The sequence below is a fragment of the Colletes gigas genome, unplaced genomic scaffold (genome assembly GCF_013123115.1).
Source record: "Colletes gigas isolate AHSC1104 unplaced genomic scaffold, ASM1312311v1 Colletes_gigas_Sc00011, whole genome shotgun sequence".
Lineage (NCBI taxonomy): Eukaryota > Metazoa > Arthropoda > Insecta > Hymenoptera > Colletidae > Colletes > Colletes gigas.
The window spans coordinates 6,569,797-6,586,429 of NW_025106640.1; the positions used below are offsets into that span (position 1 = coordinate 6,569,797).

The 16,633-nt window shown below is 40.9% G+C and overlaps 1 protein-coding gene across 8 annotated transcripts in view; it reads right to left on the minus strand.

Annotated features, from left to right (window-relative positions):
• Positions 1–16,633, minus strand: part of LOC122398362 (protein alan shepard-like) — a 36,699-nt gene that overhangs the window by 5,579 nt on the left and 14,487 nt on the right. For 2 of the 8 annotated variants that reach the window (XM_043398138.1, XM_043398135.1), the window contains exons 2-5: positions 3,922–4,356; positions 2,157–2,371; positions 1,935–1,993; positions 1,659–1,804 (exon numbers count right to left, since the gene is read on the minus strand). In XM_043398138.1, the coding sequence (XP_043254073.1) occupies positions 1,659–1,804; positions 1,935–1,993; positions 2,157–2,371; positions 3,922–4,356 (855 nt within the window). The remainder of the gene's footprint in view (positions 1–1,658; positions 1,805–1,934; positions 1,994–2,156; positions 2,372–3,921; positions 4,357–16,633) is intronic. The other 6 variants (XM_043398143.1, XM_043398142.1, XM_043398140.1 and 3 more) reach the window with 4 other exon arrangements.

The window sequence follows — 16,633 nt, forward strand, 5'->3', positions numbered from 1 at the left end:
CCATCTTTCTCTGATATTTACGTACCACTGAACAGAATAGAAAATTTGTAACGTTTGACAAATCGTACTATATTATATCTGTAATAGAATATCATATATATTGAGTCTATAAGTTTCTTGTCACATTGTAAATGAATTTATCTTGGTGAAATATCTTAAGAATTTTGGAATTTCCGTAATACGACAGCTATTAATTCTTTTACTTGGGACATAGACACAGACAACTTGAGCACATTAGATGTTTGCTAAAGGCTTGAATTAGTGCTGAAATAAATGCAATTTTCGGACATGAATTATAAATGTGTTGACACAGCAGTATCAGCAATTTGTGGCCGAGATACAGCAACAAGCATCAATAGTTTGGTAGGTATATAAGACAGAATGATAGATAGAACTGGTGAATACTAGAGATTTTCAGACAAGTGAGATAGGTTCCAATAGGGAGGTCTTTCTTTTTACTGTTTCTCTTACTTTAAATCGTGCATAATTGCCTGCTACTATATTTTCACCGACAGTAAAACATTATCTTTGTGTACTATAGTACATTTAATATGAATATTTATAGTATCAGTTTACTCGAAATATCATTGTCATTTTTTATCAGTTACCAATGAAAATATAGTTTGAATTTCGTGTCACCCCTCTAGTAGCAGCACTCTTATCTATTTAAAAAGTATTCCTTTTTTTAATTATTCTTTTTATATTATTAGTTGTTAGCCTTTCTCACTTGTCGATATATTTAAATACTTTTAATATTTTTTTAAAAATATTCTTTACAAAACTTGTAATCTTGCTTTAATTTGACATTGCTATACTAAAAACAGTTTTCCTACATAACGCAACAATTATGAAATACTAAATAGTTCTTGTCAAGATATAAATTCTAAGCATGTCTAGAGGGGCTGAGAGCAGAGCAATGATGCCAAGGAGATGATGCCATGCTTGTCTTTTGATAACTGTAATGGAATTGGATAACTTAATCATTTGTTTAAAACACTTTATACTTTCTTTACACTAAAAAAAATTATACATTCAAGCTAATATGTAATGGAATAACGTGAAAGAAATTGTTTATTATTTTCAACGACAATGTGATAATTCAATAGAAATTTGATATCTTTGTTTCGTTATTTAAGTAAACTTCATGATAGTTCATAATATTTTATAATAAAAAAAAAACTGTAAATTGCCATTACCATTATACTTGAAATTTATTAAATGTATATGTAGAAGATTTAAACAAGATGTCTTGAAAATCAATATTTGCGAATTGCAAATGATTCTTAAAAGACGACCATGGCATCTACATTGTGATTAAAATATCAGTACTTTCTTATACAACTTTATATGATAAGTAATGTGTCAAAGTACTGTGTATACATATTTGTCACAGAAGTACTGGAACAAGAATTTTTCTCAAATTAATGGCATTTAAAAGTTATGTATCGATTGGGAGTGTAAAAGGTACATGAAAATATGCAAAACAGGGGGATCACAGATGGACACAGAATAGGGTAATAGACTGAAGAAAATAAAAACAACGAAGATAGAAACAGAAAATGAAAGAAGATGAAGAGAGAAGGGGAGAAGACAGAAATAAAGGAAGAAAAGTAAGAAAAAGAGAAGAAAGGTTTACTGTTACTCTGGTATTACTGTACTTGCATGCACAACCAACGTACACTGGGCAGTCTACGGAGCAACCAGATACCCACTTTCGCCATCTGCGCTTGGATGCCCTTGGCGACCAGTGCTTTCACAGCACCCTCTGCCGCCACTGGTGACTCAAAGTCTACAAATCCATAACCTGCAACACGCAATTACAGTATAAATTAATATCATTAAATGCTATACAAGTTTTTATGCTATATTTCATAAAGATGACAATTATTTACACCTCATGAAACAAAAATATAGTATAAAATTTAACGAAGTACCTTTACATTTATTCGTGTTTTTATCCAAAATTGCCTTCGTAGAAGTAATAGTTCCATATCTGCAAAAACACAATGTATTAGAAACAGTACATTTAATTGCATCAAGTATCAATGTCTACTAAGTATACATTTGAAAATACAATTATACGAGCAAACTATTTTGCGTAACTATTAAGTCATCACACCAACATCTAGAATATTGGTGTTACACGAGTGACTTACTGAGAACACATGTTTACGAGGTCCTTGTCAGTTGTATTTTGGTTGAGGCCACGGATATATAAATTTGTTTTTGATAGTTGTTCTGCTTGTTGTCCTTGTATAACATTATTGCTAAGACTTGTGCTCATTGTCCCGCTTTGACTGCCAGTAGCACTGCTACAACTACTATTAGTGTTAGCTGGAGAGGAGGCCGTTGGCACCCGTTGTCCACCATACTGTAATGCATTCAAAAAGGGATAATGTATAAGTTTGAAATAATATTTTAAGTCAACGATAATATACTGATAAGCATAATAGCTACTGTACTAATTACTCAACCAAGAGTAATGTGAATATTATAAGATAAAGGAGATTGAATTTGCACTCACAATACATTACTTAATTTCAAATATGTAATTTAAACACATGTGCACTAATTATTTATGAAATAACACAATACACAATTTAAATTTAGGGATGACAATAATTATAGCTTGTATCGTAATTAACGTTATCTCGTAGAAAAAGATATACGGTAAAAACTTTTTAAGATAGAGTACATCAATCGTGCTTCACAAAATGTTTGAAGTTATTGTAGCCCCACCCGGCACGAGGAGGGATTAAGATCATGACATAAACACGCGATCATTTTTGTATTTGTTTCTTATTCTCTGTATCACCCCACACCATCGAAGTACGACTTCATCTTCGTAATGATTTTCTGACCTGTCTACAATAATCTATCCTCTGCAATTTGTACCGGTTGATTCGAAAAACAAGACACATAACCAAACGGTACCGCGTAGGGAACATACATATTTCGAAGGATCAATCAACTAGCCTCATTAAGAATCGAGGAGAGTGAGAATCTTCCGCGAAAGACTCGGTGAAAGAACGTTGAAAAGATCGCGCATCGTTCATGCGAGAACAGTATGCCGCGTTGTCATGGCCCCACCCGGTTCACGAAGAAGGGGTTAACCCTTTCGCTGCGCAAAATCTAACAAACTTTTGCACTGGTTGCGCGCGCGTTTCCATCAGAATTATAAATATTCCAAGTATCTGGTTTGCGTTTAAAACAAAAGGTGAGGTTTCCTTAATTACACGGAACGCAACAAGAATGTATAACGATTGTTCAGACGTACATAATGATTTAGTCTACATTGTACTCATTTTTTTATAGGCAGGCTAAAATAGTGCGTGCTAACTGTTTATGTAATACGACTGCGTTTACACACGAACGACGCAACGTTTAAATTAACCGTATCAAGTTTATAAGAAGTATGTTTGACGTGCCTACAATAGGAGGATACGGTCCTCGAATATTTCTAATACGCGATATATGGCTCCTATCATGGCAAAGTCCGGTTCCAGTGCTATAGCTCATTCCTTCAATCGTACATCGATTTTCAATGAAAGGTGTAATGTACAGAGACTTTCAGGACTTGATAAGTCAAAATCGATTTAACATGAATGCCGCGGTGGATACGGGCGTTCGCCACCTAGCCTTACGTTCAAACCGCGATCACCGGTAACCGACACTTCGGCTGCATACTAAATTCGCGTTGTTCGGTAAACATCTATGAAACTTACACGGTATACACTTCATTTCAAACATAGTATAGAAAGTTCGCAGCGTTTGACAGTTCGCAGTGTTCCCTGTCGGACACTTGTCAGTGGGATTCCCCCATTAGCCCTGTGTATCCGTTCCAGAGGTAATGATGTTTGAGATTATCGGATACGGTTATAGGTGGGTGGGTGGGGGGGCAGATAAAAAGAGAAGACTTACCGACGTGTGCTGTGCGTAGGTGGCGGAGGCGTAAGGATTTGCCGTAGGCGGTAGTTGCTGTGCTCCAACGGGCATCTGGCCGGCCGCCGCAGCTGCGGCTGCTGCGCTTGGATACCGCGTGTACGACGGATAGGCAGCCGCGGCCGCAGCAGCAGCCGCGTGAGAGGGCGGCACTGTGCCCCAAGCCGCGGCACCGCTCGCACGATACTGCACGGGGTTCCCGCCTCGTGGCCCGCCGCCGGTGTTCCCCTTCAATCCGTGCCCGCCTCCTCCGCCGCCGCCACCACCACCACCGCCGCCGCCGCCACTCGCTGGACCCACTCCGACGCCGCCGCCGCCGCCGCCGCCTCCACCGCCGCCACCGCCGCCGCCCCCGGCGCCACCGGCGTTACCATTGTTTGCACCCACGTACGTCGGTCTTGGACCGTTCGTACCCTGAAATACAAAAGAAAGAAATACAGTGAATCCCCGGGAGTTATACAGATCCGTACATACGCCGTTACGCCTCCATTTACAGCGACCAACTCATAACACGGTGCGTAATTGCATTTGTACCGAATACTCATTACAAGGAATATGCTACAGCTCTGTGGAAAAATCGTTAAATTTATACTTCATGCATACATACGTGTACTTTAATACAAAGATAGAAATCTGCTAAAGTTCTCTGATCCGACTTCGCTATTCACCATCCGCTATCCGAGTATTAATCAAGTATCTGGATATTCGTGATATTTTAACAGCGTTATGTGGACAATATATAAAGTAATTTAGGACCCAACGGTGAGAGTTACATCCGATCTAATAGTACTGATATTATGTCGTGTATCAACGTTGATACTTTTTCACTTTATTGCTCATAAAACGGAGGGGTATCTGGTTACATCAAATTCCACTACAGTCACGATATCGTAGATAAATCCTTCTAGGTACCGTAAGTTGTACACTCTAAATATAGCACGAGAGCACAGAATGCAATAATCTTAATTGAAAGCGCAGTCATGCGAAGTACAACATTTCCCAGCGCAACGGAGTGGCAAAGACGTTGACGACGCATACAATTCGCGTAGAGGAATGATGAGCAACCGAGTGACAAGATAAACCGTATGAAAGCATTCTGGACGATTTATAGGTACGCGCTGGCTTCGGAACACCGAAGACAGGACAACGAGTACGCCAGTCGTGTACTAGCAATAAGAGAAAACCGTTCATTTGTATACTAACTACAATTCCTTGTGTACAATTTCTGAATAAAACGTCTATACCAGCGGATTTCCCTCTGCTACGTTACTTCGAGCGACGCAACAAAACTGAAGATTATTGTATCACGTCCCTAAATAATTCCGCGTGGAAATACGTGTACATGTAGGGTCTGGTAACGGGCAACGCTCGCCTTCCTAATTAGAGCCATTTGCAGAGCAAATTCGTGTCAGTTAATGTCTTTAGCAAACACATTACAGCGACTCTCGTAAGTCCGTGGCAGCAGCGAGCACAATCGGTTGGTCTGTTGCCAGTTAAATTTGTTCATAGGTAGATGCAAATAGGCCCTAATTGCGATGCACGGGTTCGAGTGCGTGGGAACTGGAAGGTTGTTCGAGATCGATCGTAAAAAATAAGTAAATCCAATGGTCCAATTGCAATTTAACAAACTTTGAATATTAAATATTTTTTAATATCTAGCATTTAACAATACAATATTAAAACACGATTATTGTAATTGAGATTTGTAATCGATCTAAAAGGAAGGTTCCAACTTGATGATTCTCGCAAATGTTACCACGCGTTTCGTACAATCGACGAATGAGATCGTTTAAGGTCGAAACGTTTAATCAAATGTTACGCTGCTCGTCCTACTAAGGCCGTCACTGAACTTCAGAGTTCATCGTTCCTGGGGTCGATTTAAAATGAACGAATTAATTTTAAAACAATCTAAATATCTTCCACTTTCTGTAGTCGGTATAATTAGACTAGTTGAATAAGGATAGAAAATGTGGTCTTGCGTATATACGCAAAATATTCTTCGGACAATATCGCTGGGGATGCTCGACGTTTATCGTGTTCTTCGTAGTTATTTTCGGAGATATATTCGCGTAGAAGCACACTCGTTGAAATTATGATGCGTATACGCGTATTACAGCTTTGCTCTTTATCTATCATGCTTGACCGCAACAGTAAAATATTAATAGAGGAAACAGATACGTTTTCGCTTCGCTGAAGTTCGTCGAAACGAGCTCAGTGCCCTATAACTTTTGATCGAGGGTGTACATTCAAAAGGTTATTACGATTACGGGTGCAACGATAAGATAATAGTTGTTTGTAAAAAGTTTCGCCCGGAGCTCGACGTTAATCTGATCAATTCACGTGGATATATTTGTTCTCAATAATGCATAAGTTCAGTCAGATTGGCCCCGAATGTCTCTGATAATCTTCCGGGCGTAAAAATTCTTCCTTTCTATCGATGTGTTTACCCGCGAGTAGTAAACATTGATCGCGTAATCTGGCCTGGTAATCTTTTGTTTATTTTCAATTCAAAATAAATAAAAAATTCACAAGTACGAGATAACATTTGGGACTGTTACACACGAGAATCCCACCCTCGTAGAAATTACAATTACGCGTAAAAAATATTCTGCCACGGTTCTCGAGCTAAAATTATTCCGTGATTTTAAGTTTCGCGCCGGTCGTCGTCGGCGAATGAAAACCGAATTTAAATATCGGAACCGATCCCTTTAATCTTTTTTTTTTTGTACAACGGAGAACACAAAGCTCGTAGAAGTTCGCGTAATGACGGAGTCGTGCCAGAAACGCGGTCTCGTTCGTGAAAAGTGGCGCGGTGGAAACTGTTCGCGGTGTCATCAGCGGGACGATTTTCTCGTCGGAATAATCAAAGGCTCGCGGGTAGAATTTTCTATGGGCGGTTGATTGCCCAGGCAACGCCAAAAATAAATCTACACGATCGCTTCCCTGTCGCAATCACGAAAGGACTTTCTCAGCTGGTTGCTACATCTGTCGTAACTGCAGGACAGGCCTTTCCAGGACTTTCGAGACCGTTGCATTCCACGCTCCTTTAGAAAGGCCTCTCTCGTCGATTTGCATTTTTGGCATAGTTGTGATAACACGGTTTACCGTTTCCAATGGAACGACAGAGACACGCAGAGAGGGGGGAAAAGAGAGAGAGAGGGGGGGTGGGGGAAGAGAGAGAGAGAGAGAGAGAGAAAGAAGGCAAAGTCGGCGGAGACCGACTGAAAGTCACGGTTGTAAATCACTTATCACGAAACTCGAACCTTGTCACTTCCTGCACTACTTACCAATCTCTCTCTTCCCTTTCGTCTTTACCGCCTTATTAACGAAGATCGGAGACAGATTAAAGCATCATCGACGCCGGGGAAAATCTCGTTTTCTCGATGTTTTTTAACAACACAATCGAAACGCGATTTCGTTCATTTGCATATTCTCCGATAAGTGGAGTTGTTCGAGGAGGGTGTGGTAATGGATCAAATCTATCGGAAACACGGACGTCAACAAACTCACGTGACGAATCCACTGCTTCCTACACTACTGGCTTCTATGTATCTAACAGGATATTGGTGTTTTTAAAAACATACTTATAATTGTTATCGATCAATTATATACATTATTGCGTTATTATCCTGTCTATTTTCCACTTATAACACAATATTGTATGTAATTTCCGATCTTTCCTTGTTTCCGTTAATGAGAGATTAACAGATCGATCTTACGTCACTTCCTCGAGCAATTAATGGCATGAATTATTGGAAGGGGTTCTATTAAATGTTGTACGCAGAGGATGATTTATGCATGACAGTGCAATGTCCCATTTCTGTCAAGTTGCCAGACGGTTATTGAACGAACGATTTTCTAACAGATAAATAGACCCTGCATGACCTGCTACCTGACCTGTTCGTTTCACGGATTTACATAAAACGAATTTTTCTTTTTTGAGGGGCAGACTGGGGCTACCTAAAAGCATTCTTGCTTTAAAAACTTTCAAATCATTCTTTGAAAAAACAAATACCCCCGAAATCCTACACACTTTCGAGAAAAAAATTCCGGAAGATGGACAATTTTTCGGCGAAATTGAAAAATTTCAAATCGTTCCAAAAAAATTATATTTAGTTACGGGGGTCGATTACAATCATTTTTGGTGATTAGACATACCCCCGTATTCCTACGCATTTTTGAGAAAAAAATTCCGGAAGGTGGACAAATTTTTCGGCGAAATTAAAAAATTTCAAATCGTTCCAAAAAAATTATATTTAGTTACGGGGGTCGATTACAATCATTTTTGGTGATTAGACATACCCCCGTATTCCTACGCATTTTTGAGAAAAAAATTCCGGAAGGTGGACAAATTTTTCGGCGAAATTAAAAAATTTCAAATCGTTCCAAAAAAATTATTTTCAGTTGTGGGGGTGGATTACAATCATTTTTGGTGAATAGACATACCCCCCAATTCCTACGCATTTTTGAGAAAAAAATTCCGGAAGGTGGACAATTTTTCGGCGAAATTATAAAATTTCAAATGGTTCTAAAAAAATTATATTTCGTTGCGGGGGTCGATTACAATCATTTTTGGTGATTAGATATACCCCCCAATTCCTACGCATTTTTGAGAAAAAAATTCCGAAAGGTGGTCAATTTTTCGGCGAAATTATAAAATTTCAAATGGTCCTAAAAAAATTATATTTAGTTACGGGGGTCGATTACAATCATTTTTGGTGATTAGACATACCCCCGTATTCCTAAGCATTTTCGAGAAAAAAATTCGGGAAGATGGACAATTTTTCGGCGAAATTATAAAATTTCAAATGGTTCTAAAAAAATTATATTTAGTTGCGGGGGTCGATTACAATTATTTTTGGTGATTAGATATACCCCCGTATTCCTACGCATTTTCGAGAAAAAAATTCCGGAAGATGGACAATTTTTCGGCGAAATTAAAAAATTTCAAATGACTCTAAAAAAATTATTTTCAGTTGCGGAGGTCGATTATAATCATTTTTGGTGAAGAGACATACCCCCGAAATCCTACACACTTTCGAGAAAAAAATTCCGGAAAATGGACAATTTTTCGACGAAATTAAAAAATTTCAAATGGTTCTAAAAAAATTATTTTCAGTTGCGGGGGTCGATTACAATCATTTTTGGTGATTAGATATACCCCCGAAATCCTAACCATTCTCGAGAAAAAAATTCCTTACCGAAAGTATAACGTGTGGTCAGAGATCTGTGATTACATATTCCTCGTTTTTACAGCTTTATATGCAAATATAGCCCAATTATCCATTATATTTGATTTTTCGGCATAACCCCAGTCCCGAGTATGCCGAATAATCGGAATTTTACTATAGTGCGTTACTGTAGCGGGTTGTACATGACCTTTTACCCTGGCTGAGTACAACTTTTTGGACTTTGAAATGGAGAGTGATGCAGAACACCGCCGTAAGACAAGTGACGCGGAGAAGTTATCGGTCGAGCGTGTCGGTGACTCATGGCGAACAGCTGGATCATCCGACGACGTTCGGAGGTTCGTGAAAATTCCAAGGGGCCCGGGGAGCTCGCGACACGAAACGATCGGGGGCCAAGCTCTCGTAGAAGCTTATTCGAATCGTCTTATTCCCATCGCTAGGTACGGTGCGCGTTACAATGATGTGCAGACGTGGTAAGCAGGAAGTGGCATCCGGTCGGTACATCACGATACCCATTTCACACGTCGTTCTCTATTTCGCAGTGACCAACGGCCACGTTGTCTGCATGCTGTTCAATTGAACCGGCGGCATCTACGGGCAAATCGTTCGTCTCGTTATTGTTCCGTCGAGCTCCACGAAGTCGATCCTTCATTGTTCCGAGCTGACGACGTCTCGACGACCCCCACCCCCATCTACATCGTTCGCAGACTGTACGCGACGTTTCCAGCCATACTTTTAATCCGTTCGCAATGGATCTTCGTTCGTTAGCTTCTAACACAGTAGGTAGCTATGTCAAGGTCGCCACAGCTATTAGGTCAACTTGTAATTCGATGAAGATATCAACTGATAATACGATTCGAAGAATTAGTACCAGTGTTGACCGTCGCTATTCCCGCCAGATTTTGCTGGAAGGTAATCGTCCACTTCAAGTTTTTGAAAGAAGCACGCGTCGTTGTACCGACCGGTTAGAAATAAAGGGTGAAGGCATACAGAGATCGGTACGATTCTTTCTCGTAATCGGAGAGGCGTGACCGCACGAGGTCACTGATAAATGATAACGGTGGGGGCTTCTTATCGAGTCGCCCCAGCATACGTGAAACTACGGTCGACTCTCGTAATCACTTTCTAAAATAGTTGTTTCACCTTGTTATCCTTTTTTTTTTTTTTCTTCTAATGTGCCATTTTATCGGCCCGCTGACGTTTTTAATTCCCCGTCGACCGTGTTACAAAACGATTTAAATCGAGGCAAAACCTGAGAACGACATATAAATATAAAGAAACGGGTAAACTGGGCGTTCCAGAATTTCAAGTATAAATTATAAGAATGAAGTGAAACTCGCGGAATATAGCAGACAGATATCGTTGAAGATGAATGGATGGATAAAAGGGATAAGCGACACGGATGTTGATAGAGTACTCGTAAGTAATTAGAATTCGTAAATTTATCGACTGTCCTCGAGAGCATCGAACCGGAAACTGGTTAGACGATATATATCGACTTATCTTTTATTCACGGCGACAGAAATATCTATATTAACTTTTCATGAAACGAACTATCGCTCGTTCCTCTATTAACTTTCGTTCTATTTATGCGGCCTGTATTGTTTATATAAATAATATATCCAGAATTACTTGAACAACCCCGAGGAGCTCTCGATTCCGAGTGGCTGCAACATGAGATACCTTGTAAGATAATCCCTGGCTGACTAACGCGTATCAATATGCCTTACATGTTAGCAATGTATCAGCAGTGTCTAATGGTGCCTTGTCATTTGAAATATCTAGCGTATCCAGTTTTCCAATCAGTGGTTTGTTCACGGCAATATCATGTTTCTTCGTACAGACACGTTTCATACAGTTTTATGAGTTCTGTTACCCTTTTCGATATTAGTCTTAATTAGATGTATGCAAGTCGAGCGTTGTCATTTATTTTTACATTTAGATTCGCTCTAAAAAAAAATTACTAGCCCCTTGGACCGCCGTGTCGCGAAGCCGCGTTTCCAGCGGTTCAAATTTCGCGCCACTCGACACGTTTCGACTACTTGACTCGGACTGAATGGGTCTCATAGGACGCGGTTTGGTACCCGCTTTCTTTTATGTTAATACATCCCAAAGCAGGACCTGACAGGGATCAGGATGCCCCACATACCACGCCAGGCCAAACAGCATTGGCTGTACACGATCTTGCATGAATGTTACGCTCTATTAGCGAGCGGACTCGCGTTACAAATACGATAACGTTTCGTCTTTTTTTTTTCCGCTAAAAACGCGAGCGAACCTAACCTATTATCGTCGATCGCGGAACGGTTTTCGCGCGGTTTTCTCTCGGTAGCATCCGTGCAACGAAAACAAACCGTCTCGAACGATCGTCGTGCGATTCTTTTGTACGAAACTCGCGATTACGAAGACCGATTAATACTTTCGTCACGCGCGGCGAGTCCCATTCGTTATCAACGACGAATCCAAAAGAAACGACTGGTAAATAACATCGAGTGAATTTTTCCCCTCCCCACTTTTTAGAGAGATCTCGTACACTTCGAAAGTGTAAGACTTTCCAGCATCTGATTCTAATTTTTAAGGAACGTATTTATTTGGACTTTCCAGAGTACGTAATCTTTTTATTCTGAAAGCTTAGGGGTTTAAGAATATCTCGATAAAATATTAAGACATCGCGCGAGCTTATTGGATGACCTAATACGTACTCTTTATAAAGTATACGAAGGTTGATCGATTAGTATAGAGAAAATATTTGTTCTATTGTTGCGTATGCGCCTTTGCCCTAACAACGAATTTATATTCTCGTGAAGTTTAATTGTATTTCGAATGTAACTGGCTCCGCGTAATACTTAATAGTCTCTGTGATCCAAATCGACCCTGTCGAAACGGAATAGATAGTATTATCTATACATTTCACCGATATATGCGTCCGCGATATTGGATACCAAATATGCCAGGCAACTTCTAAAAGCACCGTTACGGCGCTAAAATTCTCGCATGCGAGCATAGGAGCCGAATCGATGAAGCGAACAGATAAAGTTCACCGTGCGTTAGGACTGTAACTCTGTTTAATCCCGTTTATTATTTCACGGCCAAGATACATGCAGTCGGTGAACATGGTAACAGATATAGACCGTACAGGTACTCGAACTACTCTCACGCAGTGACGTAGCGATCACGTCGCAATTTCTAGAGGGGCCCTTTTTGTCACCGTATAGAAATTAATTTTTGCTCCACGGGACTTATCAATCGATCAGTATGCTCGACAAAGTTTCGACAACAATCAGCTATTAGCTAAATTTTCTTCAGAAAAAAGTCTATCGTTTGTACGTGATACTGTGTATTTGATACGCGACGCGTACGACATTTTATTCATCGGAAAAATGCACGCCTAGTTTTAAGGATGGGGACAGGAGCAAACAAAAATTGAAAAACGCGCTCGATATCTCCCATCGTTGCCCCCTCTGATACGCCACTGGTTGTTTCACGCGGCGCTGGCGTGCGTGCGCCTAGCGATGGGACCGACGCTCTCGCATGCGTACACGACGCCGCGAAAGAAAGCCTCTGTTTCTCACGCGAATACCACATAATGCACCTGTCAATTACCTCGAAGTGGCGTTCTACCTACAGACGACAGGAAAACCGTTATTTCGAGAACGACAGTAGCGACACCGAGCACGGGAAAACTTCTAACCTCGATGCAAACTATGTTACCGTAGCGATCTACGCCCAATCGTATTATGTAAACGTATTACTCGCTCGACGTATCGTAGATGCACTAGAGTGCACGGAAATCTTAAAAGAATCGTATTGCACCGGGAGTCGAGTAGTCCACGTTTCGACTGCGTATAACAGTGGACGTGTTCGCAATCAGATCCGGCTGCATCGAGACGATTAATCCGTACAGGCTTGTTTAGCTAATCGCAACGCGCAGATCGAAGACATCGACGCGAAGAACGGATTTGGCAGACTTCCATCAGTTCGACGTTTCTCGGGAAGGACAAATTGGATCGGTCCCATCGCTGACCGTCGACGGAAGCGCGTGGATGCGCATGCGCACGCGGCCTTAATGGTCGACGGGTGGGAGGGGGGGAGATGGGGAAAGAAAAGTGCCGAGGGTGGAGTTGGGGGGTGCGGGAGGGGAACAGGTAAGAGGGAACCAGTCGTCAGGCTCGCTCATCCCTCCGCGAAAGAGTTCCTCTTTGCCGGCGCATACCGGACATTCTATTTCTTCACCTTGAGAAGATACGTACACCACGCACTCACGCAACACCGTGACACCGGCCGGTGTTCCTTTCGTATTCTGGGGAGACGCAAAATGAGGAGCAAAATCGAACCGATAGCAGCACCGTAGAAAACGATCGTTTCTTCGCGGAGTTATATAAGTTTGAATAAAAACGTTTTAATCATTATATTGATTACTAATTACATTAAACTAGATTATATATAAGAAAGATAGATAAAGAACTTGGGTGAAGATTTTGGACCGACACAAATGACCGTAGCATGCACGTAGCCTTATGTTTTCGAAAACAGTCGTAGATTTGCCGATCGAGGACAATTTTGACGAGGCTGAATGTACCACGGAATACTAAGCGGGATTTCACGCCGAAGAACACAATTAATTACTTTCAGATCGTTGTACCAGCAAGGTCGACCTCGAGGCAAACGAGTGCACGACACACGACGCGTTTACCTTCCGATTGACCGTACCGTGTTTCAAGTATGGAACGAAATGCATGATACGGCGGCTCGGGCCAGAATTGGGCAACATTTTATTCGAACAACAGATAACCAGACAACAAATATAAAGTAAATTTTTTATCTGTTCGATGTGAAATATTCCATTCCATAATTGAAATTTTTTATCTACAAATTTAATAAACGCTAACATTGCAATATACACTCTGAGTAATTTCTGTACATGCACGCGTATAGAAAAGGTCGAAGGTAGAAAATTAGAAATCAGCTTTGAATTTTAGTATTTGCTTAAAAAAATATCTAATCAAGATTCTACTGTTTATTTCGTTCCGTGGGAAATCCGTCGAGTGAAATCAACCCGTAGGATGATTAGACTGTAAACGGATTCATATTCGTCGATTTGAATCTTTCAGATATTCAATAGACATCGTTTGTATCGCGAGTAGATCTGATGTCGGGACACGATTAGTTCGCGCATCAACGGATACCGTTGCAATTCGCATGCACAGGGAACGCGCTTTCAATGTAGCTCTCGTTCGAAAATATTTTCTCCTCGACACTCGCCGACGACGTATCGTGACTGTCTGAACGGCATACTTTGAATATCACGTTGAACAAAAACGTTATTGTATAGCACAGACTGCATCAAATGCGTGGAAAGTTTCAGCGTATTATACAATTCGGATGATTCGAATTTATACCAACGGTTAATGATTCGATGCATTTCGAGTCGGTTTCAAGACTTCAAGATTTTCAAGAATTCTAAGCTTCATAACATATTCGAATCTTCGTAGTCTTGAAAACGTTTTATTCGAACGGCTCGTCACTATCAACGGTATCAACGGAGGAATTAAGTAACGATAGAGGCGCACCTCGTATAATCGGGTCGAAAGTACTTAATTAAGTACTGCCAGTCTTCGCTGAATTGTGAAGAACTTACCTGAAACAGAAAAAAGGTACAACGATTAATCGAGGCATTTGATTGAGAACGTAAATATTAAAAATCATTTACACAACGACAAGACACACAAATGCTTCGAAAGCTACGCACCGTGTGCGTGTGTATTGGACACGACGTGAAAATATTACTATGTTAAGTACACAAGGTTTCTTTCACTCCTGACATTTGATACGTTCCCTCCTGAATTGTCCAGAAACGCGATCCTCTCCGATATATTCCGAACAATACGTTACTTAGAAATTGTTGTCCTGACATCTTTATTTGCTAGTCGTAAAGAAGCTACGGTAAAAAACGACATCTACGCGGGCGTAAGCGGTGGTTAACAGACGATCCTTAACACTTTAACGGCCGCACGTATCGCGCGAAAACCGTTGTCCATCACCACTGATATACACCAAGGTGAGATAATAAAAATTAATGAAATTTTTAATAATAAAAATTCATTAATAAAATTAATGAAATTGGAGCTTTGTAGAGGGTTGTCTCAACCCCTAGATATAATAATTCGTACCTTATTTTAAGCATTTCTTATATTCTTGCATATTAACTGAATTCTGTAGTTTTCTGAAAATTAAAATTTCCCATAAATGCATAAACATCCGCAGTCTAATTACTATAAATGTAACCTCAACAAACGTAATAAGTTGAATGTACGTAACTGATACAGTAGATCACGCGCACGTGACAGCGGCCGACGTCCGCTGGCGCGCGAAGTCACGCATACGCGACAGCGGCCGTCAAAGTGTTAATAAAGATTAATTTGCTCACGAATAATTCCCCCGACGTTATCGCGACAAAAACGTATGCATATGCATTTAACGCGTGCCTGTTATTATTATGACCGATGTTAACGGGAAATAAATAACCTCGAACGCGTTACCGTTTTAATGCAAGCTACGTCGCAGACGAATTTTGGTGCCACGAAACCTGTTGATTTGGGAATCCATCCAAAAATTCGAAGGACATTCGAACACGATGATACGTATTTATCAATTCCCCTCACCCTCCGCCCTCCAGTCGATATAGGATAATAACGGGAGTGTAGCAAAGAAATTTTCGCCGATGGCTTCCGACTCTCGATAAATTTATCGTAGCTAATCGACGGGCGCATATTGCAGTCATTGTTTCGGTTCGTGGCTCTTATCAATCGTGCTCGGTTGCGATTGCAATTCTTGTCCGTACGAGAAATTACTGGCGCACGTATAACACTGAATCGTAAACATCGCATTCAACGCGCCCGGAGAGGTTTTATTCGCTGATAGAAATACCCGGTAATTTGTTGCAACGATGATAGTATTTTAAATAACGAATCGAAGATATTCCGACGCGCCAATGTAGCGCAAGAAGCGAAGGAAACGTCGCTGCTGCAAGGGAAAGTGTCGCCGAGACGTTTAATAAATCGCTCGATACGCGTTTCGATCGTGGCGCGAATTACGGGACACCCTGTGCAACACAGAAACTGTTAATGATTCTCACAATCTGTTGGTTCTGTGCCGGTAAATACGCATAGTTTTCGCGTTATTCGAGCGCCATTAACGCGTCTGGAAGGAAACGTTAGCCGTCGAGTAATGAAATTCGTATTAGTCATCGCGAAGTCACTGAACTTGTATATCTCACCGCCCGACGCAACCGAGCGTCGCTTTTTCTCATTTTGGTGCTCGTTCGATCGGAATTTTCTACGCGACGCCAACGTTCTCGCGCCCCACCCGCGCGCGCCCCCCTGCTTCGTGTAAAAACGAAAGTCGATTTACATAAGATCGCGAATCGTTCGAGGAATTCGCGATTACACGGAGCCCGCTAATTAAGACGATAAAAATCGATCCGTGCATGCCACGCATCGTGC